General features: G+C 34.6%; 1 protein-coding gene across 5 annotated transcripts in view; it reads right to left on the reverse strand.

The window, feature by feature from the left end:
- Positions 1 to 20,780, reverse strand: part of LOC100220775 (sodium channel protein type 2 subunit alpha) — a 68,385-nt gene that overhangs the window by 20,935 nt on the left and 26,670 nt on the right. For 3 of the 5 annotated variants that reach the window (XM_072932184.1, XM_072932183.1, XM_072932185.1), the window contains 7 exons: positions 19,406 to 19,705; positions 15,486 to 15,839; positions 14,498 to 14,630; positions 12,067 to 12,305; positions 10,775 to 10,948; positions 9,163 to 9,519; positions 8,178 to 8,663 (listed from right to left, as the gene is read on the reverse strand). In XM_072932184.1, the coding sequence (XP_072788285.1) occupies positions 8,178 to 8,663; positions 9,163 to 9,519; positions 10,775 to 10,948; positions 12,067 to 12,305; positions 14,498 to 14,630; positions 15,486 to 15,839; positions 19,406 to 19,705 (2,043 nt within the window). The remainder of the gene's footprint in view (positions 1 to 8,177; positions 8,664 to 9,162; positions 9,520 to 10,774; positions 10,949 to 12,066; positions 12,306 to 14,497; positions 14,631 to 15,485; positions 15,840 to 19,405; positions 19,706 to 20,780) is intronic. The other 2 variants (XM_030277404.4, XM_030277403.4) reach the window with 1 other exon arrangement.

Here is a 20,780-nt window from a genome sequence, read left to right on the forward strand (position 1 = left end):
CAATATCGTATTTCACTTCTCATACTGCACTTCCTCTACGATTCCCAAAATTTATCTATGTAAAATAGTTCCAGCCGTGTTGCCTCTAAATTGAATAATTTTATTACTGGTCATGTAAACCTGTGAGTCTGAGATTAAATACTGTGTATCTCATTGTGAGAATATTTTAAATTTCTCCATTACATTTACAGCCAAAGTACCCAGTAATGTACACTATATTAAACATTCTTAGCACACCACCTTATTATCCACATGTAAGGCTGTCTCTCTTTTAAAAATAATACTTGTGAATTAACTCTCTTAATGTATATCCCTGAAATACCAAGAAATAAGAAACCTTCCACTGAAATGATAGGCAGTTTCTTAATTAAATAAAACTAAAATATTGAAAAAATAATTTTCTGTCAAATATTCAACTTAGGAAAAGTAAAATTAATTAATGGCCTGATCCATCATCATTAAATAAATTACTGATTTAATAGTAGCAAGATAAATGTTCATAGTAAGCATCCATTATAAATCTGAGTGCAAATTAAAAGGCAGTCAAATTTTTAACTGCATTTTCCCATGTAAACTCTGCTGCAGATAGTTCTGTCAGTATAGTTTCCAAAGTCAAGTGACAGAAGTGCAATTTATAACCAGTACAAACAAAAAATACTATAATTCTTTTCCATAATTTTCATATAAAGCATTCTCTTCATTATTTTTCATATAATCTCAAACAATTACTTTATTAAGAGAAAAACCTCATTACTTAATAAAACTCCTCTTCTTTGCTTCAAGACCCTAAATTAGGAAAGAACCAATACATTTTAAATAAGGCGATGTTAATGATATTCTTTCTAGTAATAAATCTAATAAAACTAATAGGAAGCTCAAGATACGTGATGGATTAGCACAATCTTCTTATCAGCTCATAAATGTGATTATCAGCCTCTAAAACACACCATGCCCTGTAAATATTTATTTGCATTTTCAATGATATCGCATTTTCCTTTATAAGGAAACATTTGAAAGCAGTTGCTTATGATGCAGCATTCTCAAGGCCTGAATCAGCAAAACGACATGCTTGACTAGAGCAGAAGCCTGAGCAATACTGTGGAAATCACACACAAAAATAAAAGAAACACTCAGACTACCTCAGTGGGATTATATTTTTCTGAAAACAGTATTATAAATATTATTGTGTAGGATATAAAAGAAAAAAATGCTTCATCACCCATCCAAATACTTGGTTAATGTATGTATAATCAGCCTCCATAATGTTCTTCCAGAGCAGTGCATCTCTTATCAACAGCTTTGATCATTAAAACAAGCTTTGACCAACAGCATGTTAATGTGCCCATTTACAAGAAAATGCATTCACTTACGACCCAGTCTTGCTCTCATTTGATTCTATTCTAAATTTTAATAAGAGCAAGAGCAGGCTACTGAAGTTTAAGCTTTACAAACGGCTTCATGATTCAAGTGACAATAAAATAAAAGGATTCAGCCATTACAAATTGCCATGTCGTAATTCAGCCATGTGGTTTTATCCTTTCAGTCTTGAAAGCTGCACTGTAAATTAAGTGAAAAAATATAAAATAATGGAGATTGATAATTCCAAAGTGATTCTAAACTGACTTTAAATCTCAGATCTTAAGGCCTTTGACTTTTAGATAATGTTAAGAATGTAATTTTAAAATCTCTCTCCTTAGAGAGTTTTATTTGGTGTTTGAAGCATATCTTGGTTTAAAATTTGTTCATTAAAATCTGCGAATTTTCAGAATACCCTCCAATACTAATTTTTTTGGCATCTCTGGGCAATTCAGACCACATAGCTAGGTCATACCACACTACAGTTAAGGGTATCAAATTAACCATTTGGTAATCCTTTTGAAGCCAATGAAACTCTGCCTGAAGGAAACAGCTTTCAATCCTACTACAGGACTGAAATATCAATCCCCTCCAAATTTTGATGCAATTTAGCCTCAGTTGCATGTAACTTAGGTTCCTCTGTTATAATTGCTGTCGCTATTCCTGAAGGCTCTGCCAATTACGCATCAATGGAGGGTATGTTTGCCTATAATGAAAAAAATACCTAGGATAAATAGATATACATGCAGTTTTATAAAAATGCTGACTACTCCGTAGACTTTCTAATTTACACAAATAAGTCCCTCAACTCATTTATGGAACATTATCATGAAGCACATTCCAAACACCACTATTTATAAAGGGGTTTAAGAAAAGAGAAGTTGTAAAATGTTTAGCTTTTGATAGTTCTTTAGGGAGAGTTATTTGCTAGGTATAATTTTAGCAATTATGAAGCTGTTTGCTTTGCTTCCAGTTTATAAAACTCAAGATATTCACTGTCCAAATGAATATAGTGTGTAGTTTGTAGCATCTTGAAGATCTGCTTTACAGTGCATTGTAGATTTAAAAGTACAACTGTAATTTTTACACCAGTAGCTACTGCAATAATTCAAATGTTATTCATTAAGGAGTTGAACTCATGGCAGTAATTATTTCAAAATTACTTAACACATTTCATAAAATATTTACATTTATAAGGGCTGAATCAAAAAGGGTTGTTTTTATTTTTTAAAAACTATGCATGCTCCCTTTTTCTTTGGCTTCTTTAGCATAAAACATTCCAATACTTTTATGATCCATACTTCAAAACTCGAAGAGCATGCAGTTATTGCTAAATACTGTATTTAAATATTTAGAAAAACCATTAGCAGAGTTAAAAAATGTGTGTTGGGTTTGCCAATCCCACCTGACCATGCTGTGATGTGAGTCCCATGACTCAGCAGAGAGCAGCTGTGCATGTTTCTACTCTTGCAATGGATAGGGAAGGTACATAGCTGAATAGCATGCAGGCCAATCAAAATCCATTAAAAAGTGATTATATATATATATACATATATATGTATAACTTGCTTAGGTAACCTGTGTGAAAGTGGTGACACGTTGCTCTACCTGGTTAAAAAGCACCAGAGCTGCATTCTTGATTGCTCCAGCTTGGTTTTACCCCTGTGAGAAGTAAGAATGGTAGGTAGTGAAGTTCAAGACACAGGATGACTAGTTTCTCTCTTTTTGGAATCTCTAATTCAAACATGGCTTTAACACAATTAAAACATAATTATAAATATTTTATTATTAGCTGGAAAAAAACATACTACCTGAAATGTTCAACAAACTTTTCTACAGAACTTGTTAGTTTATTTTAGATAAATTAGAAATATAGATGCTAGAACTAGTAATCTGCACACAAAAATTGTGATTCATAAATAACGGTGGAATGAATAAAATTAACAAAGACATGGTTAGCAGATCTGGAAACTACTCCTGTATTTATATAGTCCTTAATACTTATTAATTAAAATTTTAAGGGTTGGGTTTACTTCATGTCCTAGTCTTTGTTTAACTGACTATGTGATTACCTCTTTTATTTGAAAAATATGTACGTACAGAAAGCAAAATACTTTGAAGATGGATGCCTTCCCATTCCTCCTTCATCCTCTAATAATGGTAGAGCTCCTAGATCTTCTTGAAAATAAACATCCTTATTTTCTCTTCAAATGTGATGAATTATCACATTTTGTAAAGTTTCTGGTTCAGATTTAGTATGCTATACACTTCTGAATCTATAATCTTTATCTCATTGTTTCAAAAGAGGGTTGTAGCAGTGCCTGGACAGTGGAGCGTCAGTGTGTCCAGAGATATGGTTTAAATCATTAACCACAGCTATTCTATAACTTAAATAATTTGTCACTTCTGAAAATACTGTCCCAGAATTAGTTAGTTTTAGAAAAAAAAAATATATTGCTGGACATTTCAAACAAGATAAAAAAAAATCCAACAAACTGATGAAATCCCGCTGAGTCTGTTTTGACTAAGAAATTTATTGAAGCCCAATGAAAATGCTTATTTTTTGGGAATGCAGTAACTCTGTTATTGTCGTTGTCGCTTCATCTAGACACAAAGGCCCTGATGAAGCCAATCAGAAAACTGAATTTATTGTTTTCAAAATTCAGTAGATTTGATGATGAAGGATACTTTAAATTTTTTCAAAATCACCTGTTGTGATCATCAAAAGACTACTGAGTATCCTTATTTCTCCAATCTGAATTTGTATTTACTGTACAGACACTGTAGATAGAAAGGTTTTTTGAATTGTGAATGATTGAGGTCTGTAAGTATATGTATTTCTTTAGTTGTAAAATAAGTTTTCCATAACTAAGAAATATATTTGAAACTATTTTTCCATGTTGAAATGTAAAAACGTATTTATAAAGCTGTCAATCAGCTCTAATGAACTGTTGTTAAGTGGTGTACAATATACAATAGTTAGGAGTCTTATGTTTGCTAAGATTAACATAGTTACTAATTTCACAATTAAATCAGCATCCACATGCTAATGTTAAAACCCACCAAATTATCCCCTTCAGCTATTTCTAATTTTTTTATCTTCAAAGGCAATTATCTTGAGTATCTTTTCTTCAGAGCAGAAATCTGTTTCTTTTCTGATGATTACCTCATTGGGTTTGCACTTCTCTTTTTCTGGTAATTAAAAAATCCTCCTTCAAAGTATCAATGAAATTTTCACTTCTTGCAGGTTTTTTCAGCCAATTATTACTCTAAAGCAGTAAGTAACTTTACAATTGAAAAAATTTTATGGTTCATCCAAAAAGAGGTGTCCTCAAATTTCTAGTGATATGCTAAACTTCTATTGCTAAACTAAACAATAAAGATCTTGTTTAGGTCTGAAATTTGCAATCCAGAATAGGTTCTGGCAGATTTTGGAAGTTATTATCTAGCAAATTAATTAGAAGTGGTTCCATGAAAGCATTAGAAGAGGAAAAAAAAAAAAAAAAAAAAAAAAAAAAAGGGCTAGGCTTCCAAACGAAGCTCGATGGCTAGAGTTATTTTCTACTAGAGTGTATATGACTAAAAAAATAGGAACTATTACAATTTGTTCCTCACTCACCCACAATTATAGTAATTACTTGCTCCTGGTATATTCCTCAGGAAAACACAGGCTGTGCCCCACTTCTAGCATAACAGACTTCAAGTAATCATTCTGCTCTTAACATTAGTGACAGTCAGTAAGAAACCAGAGAAAAAAAAATTAATTTTACAGTTCCTGTGCAAATGTAGCTTTCCACAGCTCTGTGGAAATGTTAAATAAAATGTTATTATAGGGGCTATCTCCTCAAGGTATTTTAAGTGCTACGTACTGCCACAATTAAGGCAGGAAAAGTTCTGCCCCATCTCTTACCCCTCCTTTTGTGGACCAGGCCTTCTAGCAGGAATGCTTTCCCAGTAGGACCCCTTGAGAGGCAAAACAAAGCAAGTGATGGTGTACTGTTCTAGAGAGGTAACTTAAACACTGCACCAATGTACTCTTTATCTTCCTTAAAAGACAATCAGAAGGGAGCAAAAGTAGTAAAAAAGTAGTAAAAGCAGTACTGTTGACTTGGTAGGAGAGGATTGGGAAACATCACAGATTCCTGTCACACGCCAGAACTTCTGTTCATATATTCTAAATTCAGTAGATTTTTATACACACAATAAAATAACCCAAATTTATTCTTTCCATAGAAATAATCCAGAAGGAGTGGAATAAGGAATCCAGAGCAGAAAGTGAAATTCACAATTTTCAGTGTACTGTCTTTTTAGCTACTGTTCACAGTATACAAACTTGCACTGTATGAATACATGTCACGCAGTTAAACAATAGACAGTTGTGTGTGAGCAGAACTTGATGGAAGTATTATTGCTTCAGTTTCTCAATGGCATTGACTATTACAGTCTATGAAAATACTGAAGCAGCATAGAAATCCTAAACCTATCTTAACCCTATTGACAATTTCTCCACAATTTCTTAATATTAATACCATCCATCGTTTACTGCTGGATTTCCCACAGCCACCTGAAATTTTCACTGTCAAATTGCTTATTAATTGGTTTCTCTTCCTGAAGACATATAGATACCAGTCCATTAAAAAAAGGAGCAAAATCCCTTTTGATTTATTACTGTCCAGAAACTTTAGGATGGCCTTAGAAGATAAAGGTGTGATGCCTGAACCAGGCAAAGCTGGAATTGAACAGAGGAATTGACTTGTGAAAGTCACCTTGAAATTGGCATTCAGAAGTCGTCAACACATCAAGAAGGGCTTTTACTCCATTTTCTTGTGGTGTACATACATCACATATTCACCTGGAAAGCAGAGGAGTTTCTGCCTTTGCATTGCATTAGTTTTTTCCTCAACTGTTCTGATAGAATGTACGGCAGTACATTGTAAACAGAGCCATTCAATCTACCTTACAGGAGAAATAAACCTATGTTTATTTATTACTCCATAGGAGTAATACCTATGGCACAACCAGTGACCTAACTTCTCTGAGGCAGAAAAAGTGGCAAAGACTGCCATGGGATCACTAACTAGGTGTGGATGGAAACTGTCCAAGTTTCTTCAGTGCGGAGGTTAATGTCATGTAACCACAAATTCAGTATCTGCACACCCGCACAATGTCCTAATGCATATTACAAACCTTTTAAAAAGTAACATATTCCGGAAATTTTTAGGCTTATAACTTGACGGAGTTAATAGGAAGGCACTCATAATTGTATTTCTCAAAGTTAGCCACAAGGAAAGCAGAAAATATATAGAGTAGTGCCATTTAAAAAAACATCAGAAAATATGAAAGGACGTAGAAAATTTTGCTAAAGATTCATTGGAAATGAAAACCAACTCTTATGAAAAACACTTAACTCTCAGACCCAGAATCACTCTGAGTGTTTTGGGTTTTTTTTAAATACTAGTTGATCTCTTAATTTACACTGCTTTACACTTCCTGTATTTCTTATATTCTAAACTTACCATGGATAAGCACTACTGCTGTATGATTTTATACATCTGCATTGAAACTGTTTGTCTCTCAACCGAGCAACTCAGATGATAGAATATCTTGTTCTTCATCTTACAACTGTTACACAGAGCAGCATTTTTTGCAGCTGCAAATAAACACAAATCTTGATGTTCTTTACCAAAAATCCCATACCATTATTAACCAGCTCACGGCTATGCATTAATGTAATGTGGTGAAGTTTGATAGTGCTGAGGAATACATCATTATTGCAAATATGCCAGATACACAGCTATGATAAAGTCATGAATGCAGGGCACCTTTGTAGGAGAGCTTTCTTCATGGTAAACAAACCCCTTTGGCCTAATGAGTTATTGCATAATATCACAGTTTCTAATCTACTTGAAAACAACTTTATCCATGGTTCCTGATCCCTTAAACCTCAAAGTTCCTAAATTTCTAATGGCACTAAATATAATTAGATTTTGCTAATGCATTTATTAGCTTGTCATTGATCACTACCCCAGTATGCAAAGTTTTCCTTGAATACTGTTAGCACCTGTATATGATCACTTCTGGTATTTGAGCTACTTACATTTTGAAACACATGCATTGGTTTTTTAGACCAACTTCTGTCACTTTGCACAAAAATAACAGCATAAAGCCTTCAAGTAAGCTGTTTCTGCATGCATCTATATTACAAGATCATTCTGCTCTCCAGGATAACTTGAGCTGCTGCTTTACCATGACATTCAGTACCTAGTTACTTTATTTCAGCCAGCCATAGTCTCTGAACACAAAGTCTGTACAAATATTACTCACAAAACTTTTAGATAATCTAGAACACATTACTGATTTGTGACATCTCAGGGCTAATTTTTAGAACTACCATAAATATTGAAAGTAATATTTTTTCTCCACTTATGTTTGCTTTGGTATTGTTCCTTAGCCTTTTATCCTTATTCCATAAATTCTTATCACATGTAGGTACTACAGAAAGAATGCTTTATCAAGTGTTTGCTAGTCCTAAAACCTCATAAAAATGTGAAAGAAATTTTAATATTTAAAATCAAATATCTTCCAAATTTTAATAAACAAAATGCTAAAAATATAAACTCTAAGGATCCTCTACTATACCATTATTATTTTTATTGAGTGGTAATACATAAAATATATTAAATTCTAAAACATAAAATATATTAAATTCTAAAACATAAAATATACATGGGATATTACAGTTTTTAAAAAAATCTAAATTTGTAATTAGAACATGTAAATATATGACTACAATTTAATACTTAAGATATGAAAAATCCTACCTGTTTGCTTTCTTCCATATCAGATTCGCTGCTAAATTCTTCTGTATTTAAATTTTCAAAATCTGATTCTCCAAGTGCAATGGGCACTGTCACAGTGAGGCCTGGGTTGTTTATGAATGACATGTAATCATTTTCATCAATTATGTATTTTTCCACACTGCTGCCTGTGCCTACACCACTGGTGGTTCCATTCCCGTCTTTGAGATAATTCAGATCTTTGTTTATTTCAAGGGCAGTATGATTGGAAATGCAGCTGTCTTTCTTGTTGTTTAACTCTTCAAGTGCCTTGATTTCTTCTAAAGATTTCTGCTTTCTAACGAAGGCTTTTCGGATGAACTCCTGTATCTTTTTTTTAACATAATCTATGCCTTTCTGAATCCTTGCCACAGCAATCTGGAGATTGTTCATTTCATTATCATCGTCTGTAGCAGCAAGGTTGTCTGAACTAAATGAGCTCAGCAGCAAGGCCAGAAATAGGTTCAATACCTACAAGATGAGAGAATACAGCTATGTAGTAAATACAATCTTATCAGAAGTGTTAAATTAGGCAGTGCTAGGTTAACAGTTGTACTTGATGATCTCAAAGGCCTTTTCCAATGTAAATGATTCTATGATTCTAAAAAAATCAGTAGAGCAGGTTGTGGATCATAAATAACTTTTTGGGGCTCTGCACATTTTTGCTGGTAAAATGTCAAGATTGCAAGGTTAGGTACATGACTAAGATACAAACATTCTGAATTCTATTTTATAAACATTTAAATCATGCTAAAAATATCACTAAAGGAAGAGAATTTAGACAGGAAATTTTTCCTGCAAATTTTAACAGGAGAAGAAACTTAAAGTGTAAATGGTGCATCCCTTTTACAGCACTTATTTCTGGGAAGTTCTAATTCTAAGTAGAAGGATGACAAACATTTTCACTGCCTAGCTGTGAATCCTGCACTTCTAGATCACAGTTAATGTTAAGAAAATGTTCATCACATACCACTAGGTTTCCAATCACCATGACCAGCATGAAAACAATAAGGCACATGGTTTGGCCTGCGACCTCCATGCAGTCCCACATGGTTTCTATCCATTCTCCACACAGCACTCGGAATACAATCAGGAAAGAGTGGAAAAAGTCGTGCATGTGCCAGCGAGGGAGCACACAGTCACTGGAGATCTTGCAGACACATTCCTTGTAGCTCTTCCCAAAGAGCTGCATCCCAACCACAGCAAAAATGAACACAATGATGGCCAGCACCAGGGTCAGATTCCCCAGAGCCCCCACTGAGTTGCCAATAATCTTAATCAGCATATTTAGAGTTGGCCAAGATTTTGCCAATTTGAAAACTCGAAGCTGCAAAAGAAAAATGCATATGAACATTTAGTGTTAGTTACAAAATAGAAGCTAGGTCCAAGTTGTTTAGCAGAGTAAACCAATTTCTGCAGATTAATTTGTTCTTCAGTAGTACCTCATTATTATTTTAATATAAAGCAAGGAACATGGAGTGTTTGTCAAAAATGCATTGTTTATCATTTCATTTCAGTGATGCACATAGTAAAAAAAAAGTAGTAATTTGTGTTTGTATGACATTTTATTTTGCTGTTTTTAAATGTCCACTTAAAGGTGATTCTTGAACAATTCTTAGACATTTTAAGAAGTTTCTACACTTTTCTTCACCGTCACTACACCTTCTTTGCTGGTTTAGCTCCTCATTCCCTCAGCACCACATTAGGCCTTCCATGTTTAGATAGAGGCCAAATTTTTAAGAAAAAACTTGATGCAGACATTGCAATGTCCATTCAAATAGTAAACATTAATTTAAAAATAATATTCAATACCCAAACTAGTAGGTTATATGAAGTTGGGTACCATTGTAAGTAATGCTAAATAAGTAAATTCTTCCTGCTCTGTGTATTAGGAGATAAGGTTTTCAAGTAATGTAGTAACTATTGGTAATAAAGCCTTTAAATCATTAATCTTGTACCTCTAGTAAACATTTTTATAAACTAGTTTCAAACTAGTTTGTGTGCAATACTAGTTGCTATAAAAATTACATTTCTAACAGAAGCTCAATCATATTTAAATTTAAATGTTATCTTAAAGTCCACTTGTTACAACTCTGTTATATGTAATTGAGTGACTAGAAGTTTATTGTTGGTGCCCATCAAAATAAATGTGAAGAGAGAATCTGCTTAAGTTCATTACAAGTAACAAAAAGTAATGTTCACAATATAAAGACAAAAAATGTTATGATTTTTTGTGCTGGTGACAATATGTATGTTTTCACAGATATTCAGCTTGTATTATTCTTAATGAAATCAGTGTAAAGATTCACAATATTGTTAAAAGACAGCAGTTAGTGTTATGTTGGCAAAGGATATCACTTGGATAGAAGATCAATAGGATAATTTGATACTAAAAGGTATCAAACACCTTAAACTTGTACTTACCAACTATAGCTTGCAAATTAGGCACATATGAAAAATAATGTGAATCACTGAAATATGTAATATATACTTATAAAATATGGTAATTACTGCAGGCACCAGCGCTTTTATTTTCTGAGTGAGATAATTGCATGCAAATATTTGATTGTCAAGGTATTTACCAATCTGAATGAGCGAAGAACAGATAATCCTTCAACATTTGCAAGACCAAGCTCCATTAAACTAAGGCTAACGATAATACCATCAAAAATATTCCAGCCTTCTTGGAAATAATAATAAGGGTCCATGGCAATAATCTTTAGTACCATTTCTGCTGTAAATATCCCAGTGAATACCTAAAACAAAATGTAATGAATTGTTATGACACATTTATATACCTGAGGAATTTTTTTTAATCCAATGAGTTCTCTTACCTGTTACTATAAAAAACATCTGATTGCTATCTCCAAATGGTATCTAAGTATTTCTAAACACTGAAAACTAGTAACTAAATCAGGATTTATAGTAGGAAAGAGGTTTGATAAACATATAAAAAGCTATTGACCAGTCAGCAGTTCAGCTCCCTGGTATGTTCAGGACTATCCACCCTGCAGATGATGTGATTTGACCTGGTGCTTTAAGTCCATTTGATGAGGATGGTTCCAGTAAAAAGACTTGACAGCAAGTATTTTCCTAGCTTACAGTCTAAAAAGATGAGAGTCTCTAATGTCAGACTGTCTAAGCACAGACTCTCTAAAGTCTGTCTTGTAGACATGGGAAGTTGGAGTTTCTTGTCCTGTGCTTTTTGTAAGAGTATAGAGTTTTCACACATAGCTACCATGCTGTATGATGGCTATTTCCTTTTAGGAAAATGAACTTCAGGTTGATAATGTTATTTGAAATATCTCCAAGTGCCAAATGTGAAATTATCAATGCATCTCAGTGTTTTTAAGTCCAGAATTTAATTCAACACTTTCTTGCAATGCGTAGTGATCAGTGGTTTGTGCAGCACAACAGAAGTTTGGGAGCATACATTTTTTGTAAAAATATTTTCACTGTAGTGTAAGTGAAAAAAAAGTTCCAAGAGAAGTTCTGACTTAAAATATTTTATCAGTTTTGTACAGAAGAAAAATATTTGCTGTGATGCTATATCAGTACCATGGTAAAAATAGCATAATCTACCATAACATTTGAAAGAAAAAAAGACCAAGGTAGATATAAAGAAATCTCGCATTCCAGTAAAGACTGAACTTCCACACATATTCCATTATAGCAGTTAAAAACATATATTCATGAATGCGAAAGGCTCCAGTAAAAAAAAAAACACTTTACCTGGGAAAATCATAAATACTATTTCTAAACTGATTATAAAAAGACATTCTGGAACAGTTTTAAACAAACACAATACATGTATAAGTTTCTTCTTGTAGAAAAGGGTATTTTTACATCAAGTAGTTAATGACAAACTACTTACCAGGTTTCCCACAGAAAGGACACTGCTAAACTGTTCTGTCATTGGGTAATGTTCCATGGCCATAAACAAGGTATTTAAAACAATGCAAATAGTTATAGCAAGATCAACAAATGGATCCATCACAACTAAATTGACGACATGCTTTACTTTTAACCATGGACTCCAGCAATCCCAGATCAAAAAAGTGTTTGCAAATCTGTACCAGCATGGTGGGCATTTCTGTCTGGATTCTTCAAGCTCTGAAAAAAATAGAAAAAAAATATAGAAAAAAAATAATATTACAAATGTATCTTCTGCAAGTTCTTGTTTAAAATATGTGAGAAGATTATGTCAATCAAATAAACTGCTCTCACATAAGATTCCCCTCACCCCTGTTTATCTACCTTAAAATAAGGCATCTAATTTATTTAAGATCCTCTACTACCAGTGGACAGTAGAGTCCATTCAGTAAAGAGTAAATCATCTGAGACAAATGTCTATGCCTGTTTTCTTATTTTTAAATTATAACTTAATTTGCTTTGAAAATGTCTTGTACATTTGCAGGGTTGACTGAAAACCAGAACATATATCTGTATTAGCAAAACAACTGTTTAGCAACTGCTCTCAATTAGAATCTTTAGAAACTATTTTTTCTTCCATTCCACTGTCAATATTGTCAAGTTACAGAAGAATAGTAACTTCTTCTAAGTTAATAATAAGAAGGATGAATATCTAATGCGATGGGATGTTCAAGGTCAGTGTAGAAAGAAGACTGTTGATTGCTCAAGTGAGAAGTAATTAGACTACAAAATAGATAAGAAATGTCCACAAGAGTTTTGATTATATTTTGTGTAGTGGTATCAGCCTGTCTGAAATTTCTCATTTTTAGGCATCCCTTAGAGCACAGAGAGATCTCTATCATCATAACATGTATGGATGATTTTGCTACAATAGCTGTTTCATAGATTTTCTAACAAATATTTGCTGCAAAAATACACACTTTGAGGATAGTGGATTGATTTCTGCTTCTTATATTGTCCTATGTAGGTGGAATTACTGGAAGTTGAAAGCTTTCAAACTACTGAAACCAACAAGTTCTCCAGGCAGAAAAGGCTATCAGAAGTAGCTAAAGCTTTCTATAGTCTTTATAAACCATAACAAAGACAGTACTTCTGAAGGGATGTAAGGATTGGTTGGTATAATCACATTTCTGAACATGAACTCAGAATGCTGAAAGGCAGAATAGCACCAGCCTTGACAAAAGTGACCACTCACACTGGGCGCTGAGTTGACACAGACTGTTGCTGAACGTAGCAATTTCTGAAATGGCGGAAACCAGATATGGGTTAGGAGGTGAACTGTCAGGAAATTTTTGGTTACATTGACATGTGTTTTTTTAGTCAAGAGACAGGAGGGACAAACTATTTAAATGGAAGAAGAATGCAGCACTCTCTAAGGACACATCCTGTTTACACAGAGAAGAACCAAGATTTAAGAGGCACCAACAGCTCACACTTGCAGTGAAGATAGAAGTTAGTGAGAACAATTTTCTTTAGAAAAAAATAATACTTAAGGTGATACAAGGTATAATTTCTGACTACAATTAGTTTGTGATCTACTTATTTATGTGAGAGCAAAGAACTTCAGAACTCACTTTAAAATTATATTTCAGTAATGGTTTAATAACACTGTAAAGTTTCTTGGTAATTTCTTTTCATTTTAGAATATATGTTGAATCTGCAAGGTTGGTCTGACTGTAACACGTGCCACACTTTGCCACGATCCAGTAGATAGATCCCTCAAGCTTATAAAAACATTTCAATGGTATATGTATGAAGAGTGAGCATAGTCAGTTTCTGTTAAATAAAAAAAAATCCCCAAAAGTATGCTTCTTTATATTTTTATTTATGGAATATTTTTATAAATTCCATAACTACAAAAAATTTAAGAAATGCGTAAGACACTTTGTGGGTACCAGCATGGGTTGATTACATTTGGATATTTGGATTTCTTTCCTTTATATTTTTCATTCCAATTTCTTATTGTCTATCCTTGGATTTAAAGCCTAAGGCAAATGACTGTTCTAGCACATCACTGCCTTTATTGTGGCAGTTCCTGGGTTATCTTAATTGATTTTTCCTGCTGATGTCTAATGGAAAAAGAAAGATCCCTATATTTTCTGTTTGAGGCTCTGGCAATCCCCTAGATACCATCATTATATCTCTATTAGTCCACTCGGTAGCGTAATATTTTGGAAGGTGTCATGAAACATGGTTAAGCATTCAGATTGTGCAACTGACCCTAGAAATGCTCAAAAGCCTTTTGTATCTGATGTTCAGAGACTCCACATGCCAGTTTTACATTTACAAAGAAAATGATATAAATAATGCCTCTGTACATGTAGTTAACAGAACTTCACTGAACGGCCTGTCAGATAAAATGCACTACATACCTTCCATTGTATTTGTAAGTATGCTGGCTATGCTCATTGCTCTTTGTCTTGCAGCAGACTCTTCCAGCATTTCCATGGAAATTTGGTATGAACTCAATCTTCTTTTCCTTATTTCTGTTTCTGTAGTGGTGCCCTGTAAATGAAATACTGAGGAATTAGATCATACTTTTCAACAACCAATTAACAATATTTACTGCATAAATATTGTAGTGATAATGAAATCAGCTTTGTGCAATGTACTATGCTTTTCACTGAATGCTTCTGTTCTTGTCAGGATTTCTTATTTCTTTATTGAGGAGCTCAGTGGGAATTTTGTACAGTGGTACAAATAATCAACTGCAGGACCCAACATAGTGTGGGACCAAATGTGGTTCACATTTAAACGACTGGATGAACAAAAGTTTTGCTTGGTACCTCCTTGATAATACTAATAGTAATAAATATTAATAATAATAATAATTTTAAAAATTACTATAGATGAAAAAGGCTTGCTTATTTGAATGTTTGAAAGAACATCTTAGTTTACAGAAGTCTGAAACTGACTAAAATGTAATTTCAAACGTACACAGGAATTGTACATATTTTTCTCATGAAAGAGAAAAAAGTCCTTGAGAATTCAGAAAGGGGTATTTCTAATAACTCACATGAGAGTAGTAACCACCTTTTGTTTAATTTTAAAGGAGTTTTCCTATACATATTTCCAACCTATAGCCTTATTTATATATTGAATATCTACTTTGTTGAAGTGAAACTATATGCAAATTGTCAGATTCAATTAATCTTTTTTTCTGTGTGTAGATCTCTTGCTGAAAGCAAGAAGAATATAATACTTTAGACATAGGAGGTTGAGGACTATTCTTCCCTTATGTTCTCTTATTTAGAAACCATTGCAAATTATTTCTTTAAGAAATTATAAGGAATGCAGAGATGAAGAATAAGAGAAAATTCTGTGCCTGAACCAAACTGTAATAAATACTGGCTTACTTACAATTACCTCTGCTATAAGCTGACCAGTAGGTGAAGTTAGAGTTGAAGGTCCTCCAACCAAGGAAACCACTCCATTACAATCCACAGTGCTGTGCATCTTCCCATTCACTGGAAGGGCTGGTATCATTCTAGATGACACACTGGCCTGGCTAATGTTACTGTTGCGCCTTTCTCCATGTCGATTTGGAACAAAGAGAGAATCTCTTCTGCTCTCATTGTCTTCAAGAGTGCTGTGCTCATCATCAGCAAAGTCATTTTCAGAGCCTACATCCTTTGCATGACCTCTGAAACTGAAAATGCTGGTTTTGCTGTTGCGTCTTGGTGAGAACAGAGAACCACGAATGCTTAACAAAGACTGTAAAAGATTTAAAACAAACCAAATGAAATAGCATTAGAACTAAAGTTGTAAGTTCCTTGCTTTTCAAAGAATAGTTACAGTGCTGGAGGAAGGATAGTCACTTTTTTCTTCCATAGTGTAAGTGTGTCCCCTAGGGAAATGTGTTCACCAGGGGACCTGAAGCAGAGAGGGACAATTCTTTTAAGGTAACGTAGCAGGACTGAGGAAAAGTTGTGCAGAAGACATAAGCAAGGTTGAACAGTTCTTAGTGAAGAATGTGCATTGAACTGTCATGGACTGTGCTGGAGACAGTTTTCAATATCACTATCAAGATACTGTGATATTGAAAGGTACTTGCTTTTATTACTTCAATTACAGTACAGAGCTAAAAGTCTTTTACTTCTCTTCTTCATCCCCTGGATTCCTAGGGATAACAACTAATAATGCTCACCGATCACTCTATTCTGTTTTGTTTCGTAAATGCAGAAGTGATCTTAAGTATGCCACCGAAATCCTTCTAAACTGATGTAAGGAACTTGACTGACCTCTTCCCAATAGGCTCAATAGTGTGGGAACAATAACTAGAAGACAGAGGGGCAGCTTGGGGAAGCTTTGGAGATAACAGCAGCAACACTCTTAGGCATAGCTCTCCAGGGGCCATAGCAGGTTGCACTCACCTGCCAGAAGGTATCACTTTGTTATCAGGCAGCTCAAAGAAAGTATTCACCAGGGACACCGTTACCTAAAGATATTCTGTTACAAGTGAGAAAAATAAATCTGTGGTGTTTGCTAATTCATCTTTTAATTACATTAGAAGCCAGTTAATGAAGTGTTCTTCTCCCTTGCTACATATTTTATTAACAGCATTCATGAATAAATAAAAAGAGTACTAATTGTGGAGAAAAGTAACCTGACATTCAGCCTTCTTCAGTTCTGCATTTTTGCAAATCTTCACATCTTGGTTCATCAAAAACCTGGTTTGAGACTATTGTCACTTTCTCAGTATTTCTGCAGGTGGAAAGTCCTCATATCTAATAGCAATGGGCTTGATCCCAGGATAATTAAAATGAAAGTGAAAACTGTCCTATATAAACCTATGTTAATACTTTGAAAATCAAACACTGTATATATATACATATATATATTATATATATATCTCATCCCATATGTATCTCTGTATATGCATAGTCAGATGTATAAATTCACACATTATGTGTGTGTTGAACTGGTAGACTGCCTGTTATAAGGCCTGGCAGGTGTTTACCATTATGAGATGTATTATTTTCTGTTCTTACAGCTACACCAAATTTTAATAGTTTGGGCTGAAATTTTCTATGCTGGCTGTCAGCCTCAGGCTGAATTACTTGAAAAATACCAGCTAAATGATTTTGCTAACCCATTTATGTAAACTTGACTGGAGAAAAGTGCTTTTTTGCTTATACGGAAAGATAATTTTATCAAGAAAAAAACCCTCGCTTCTATGGAACATGACACTGAATGCTGACAAAGCAGTAAACTAATTACTACACCTTTTTTACATTTCCTTGTAAATATATCTGGGCAACATATAGTTCTTAAAAAAATGACATGCTCACCAGGGTTTCATCTGACTACCAGTGATAGCCTTGTTCTTTTAGAGACTGTTCCCATGGCTGCTATGGTTTATTTGCAGGCCAATCTTTCCAATATGTGTTGCCACATTTTGAGTACAGCTAATTGGATCAGCCCCCTCAGGGATTTGGGAGAAGTAATGTCTGTTCTGCAAGTCCCTGCTGCATTGAGACAAAAGATATAAGCCAAAATGGCTGCAATTTTTACAAAAGTAGAGGCAGAAATATATGTGTCTACATGCTATCAGAAAGTAAGAACTGAAAGGAAGGCTTGACTTTTCTGGCAAACTGCATCATTCATCTACATATGGAATGTGGTATCAAAGGACAAAACCTCTTAAAGCGCCCAACTGAGCAGATTATCTCTCCTTACCATTCTACCTCATTGTTTCACGCTCTGGACCCTGTCTCGCCAGGGAGATTCGCCATGGCTAACAAAACAAATGAGCTCTTCTTTATTAATTCTACTGTTTGCAATTCTTTTGCTCTTGTGGCGCCTAAGTTTTAGTTTTATTCTGTCAACTTTTGCCCCAAAGCTTTTCTACAACTGCAAAAAAAAAAATAAATTGTCAAGAGTGTCTTTAATTAAGAAGTTATTCCTAACCTGGTAGTATTTGGAGGTAAAAGTAATCTATTGGCTCAGACCACACATTATCACTTTGAAGAGATGCATTTTGAGTGATTTTTTTTAAAAATGCCGTAACTGTGTGTAGCCTTGAAATATGCAAAAGTAACAGAGAATCATTTAGGCTGGAAAAGACCTCCAAGATCATCAAGCCCAACCTTTTAACTGATCATCACCTTGACAACTAAACCATGGCACTAAATGCTATGTCCAGTCATTTCTTGAACACTTCAAATGACACTGACTCCACCACCTATCTGGGTAGTCCATTCTGATTTTTTTCAATCCTTTAATGAAGGAATTCCTCCTGATGTCCAGTCTCAAATTCCCCTGGCCATCTTGAGGCTATTTCCTCTTATCCTGTCACTGGTTGCCTAGGACAAGAGGCTCACCTTCACCCGGCCACAATCTTTCAGGTAGTTGTAGAGTGATAAGGTGCTACCTGAGACTCTTCTTTTGCAGGTTAAACACCCTCAGCTTCCTCAGCTTCTCCTCATACAACTCACTCTCTAGACCTTCACTGGACCTTTTCTGGGCCTGCTCCAGCAGCTCTATGACTGTCTTGTACAAAGGGACCCAGGACTGGATGCAGGATTCAAGGTGTGGCCTCACCAATGCCAAGTACAGAGGGCATATTCTTAGATGACAAAAGGTGACAAAAGTGACCCTGTGATTTATGGGAGTGGAGCTTAGAACTTTGGATTAAATGATTTCCAGAGGCCCTTCATAAACTACTTGTTTTCCTATGATTGCAATGATTCTCCATAATTTTTAATGATTTCTATGATTTGTAATGATTTTCCATGATTTCTAATGAAAAATAACAGTATGACTAATTTGCTACACATACAGGCCCAAAAGATCCCTGTGTAGTTTGTCCTTACTGTGCAGTACTAGTGCTAGTTTTCTCATTATCTTCACATCAAAGAAGTTAATTAAGGAAAATAATAGAAATCAATGGTAATGTGGGATTTCCTGTGCAGAGTATTTTGATGTTGCAGTCAGCTAAAAAAAACCGCACATATTTGTATAGTTTTGAAATGGATCCAGAACAGAAAATGTATGGTTCATTAACACATATATATGAATACCAATCTTTCTTTCTCTAGTCTACTAGACAAATCCTCAGAAATACATTTTCAGAAATGTGTTAATTAAGTTTATAAGTATTCTTGGTACATTGTTTTTATCTCTTTGGCATCTCAAGCACCATGTATGGTGAATGGTACTACCACTCATTTTTCCTTCCCTTACCATTTACATAACTTCCAATATGCAAACCTGCTGGAATATCAGTGAAAATAAAACTGCAGTAGACACACATGATTTAGTAAAATAGAGTGCTGTACCTGGTGAGGAGAAGTGAGCCTTTTTTCATATGTCAGTTGACTTCCTTCTGCGGAGAAGCGGAAACCTTTCCTTCTGATACTGTCTTCTGACTCAGACTTGGGGAACTTATCAATATCTCCTTTGTCCTCTGCTTCAGACATTTCTTTCTGTCTTCTTTTCTTCCTTCTGTTTCTTCTTTCTTTAGCACTCTTTGAGCTCAACTTTGATGCTTCTGAAGAGCTTTCCAGGAGTTCTCCTAATCCCCCTACACCACTGAAATCTCTTGATGCAACTGATGCTGCTGCTACTGCTGCTGTTGTCTGTCAGGTTACAAAGCAAGGTATTCTTAGTAGGCCAAAAAAAAGAGTAATTTTATAGTCTTTTATCAACTGGTTTTTATTACCACTGTGATAATAATGCTCTTCATACACTCTTGGGTGTCTATATATACCCAAACAAATTGTACTGAAGATAAAATATTGAGTTGTACAGCTCCTCACTGTTTTGCAGCATGAGTTATTTGAAGCACCAACTTTGACAGAATAATAGCTACACTATTTGTTAAAGAATTGCTGCACAAGACACTTGTCTGAAATAAAAGGAGTCAGAAAAGGGTTAATATAGTGCTTTTTCATGTATTTCGGTCCTGTTATTCCATTTTCTCTTGAGAAAAGCCCCACATCATGGTCTAATTCCGCTGATTCCTTCTGAGCTCTTACAGAGAAAACAAATGCCTAACATTCATCCTGTGAGTTAATGTATCAAATCCAGCTAGCACCCTGAAAGCAGTTGAACCCAGTCTTTCCTCACTGTCTTCACAGTAAGAACACTTATTTTCCTGCTGCCTTTGCTGGTACCAGGCACAACCTCTAGACATGTCTTCAAGTCCTTCCCTACTCTTCATGTTTCCTCTCCATATGTCCCACTGTATCTGCACTCTAGGTCTTATGGATATGCAAAAATGCATTTATTTCCTGTTGATGCTACAGCCTGAGAGAAGAAAATAAGTTTAGGTTTCTTCTCTGTGGAAAGGTGTGAGATGACTTACTGGAACAGAGTCATCCCAAAACTCAGGACCAGTATCTTTAACTGCAGTGGTCAGCCTACTTGTTTTGGTTCATTAGAGAAAGGTTCTTTTAGTCATGAAAAAAAGAACAATTGAGAGTATGTCCAGTGCTGTTCCTCAAAAGAACTGTGGGAGTTTGCGATGAAATTCTGTAGTGGAAATATCTTTAGGGAGATGATAGGCTGCTCATAGCTTACAAAAAAGGGTGGTATGATAAATGGCAAGAAACTAGGGTTATATAACAAAGATGACTAGTAATTATCTAGCAAAACATATTATATTCAATGCCAATTTTTCAGGAATGATGACATATCTCTTTACAGCAGGAA

The sequence above is a fragment of the Taeniopygia guttata genome, chromosome 7 (genome assembly GCF_048771995.1).
Source record: "Taeniopygia guttata chromosome 7, bTaeGut7.mat, whole genome shotgun sequence".
Classification (NCBI taxonomy): Eukaryota; Metazoa; Chordata; class Aves; order Passeriformes; family Estrildidae; genus Taeniopygia; species Taeniopygia guttata.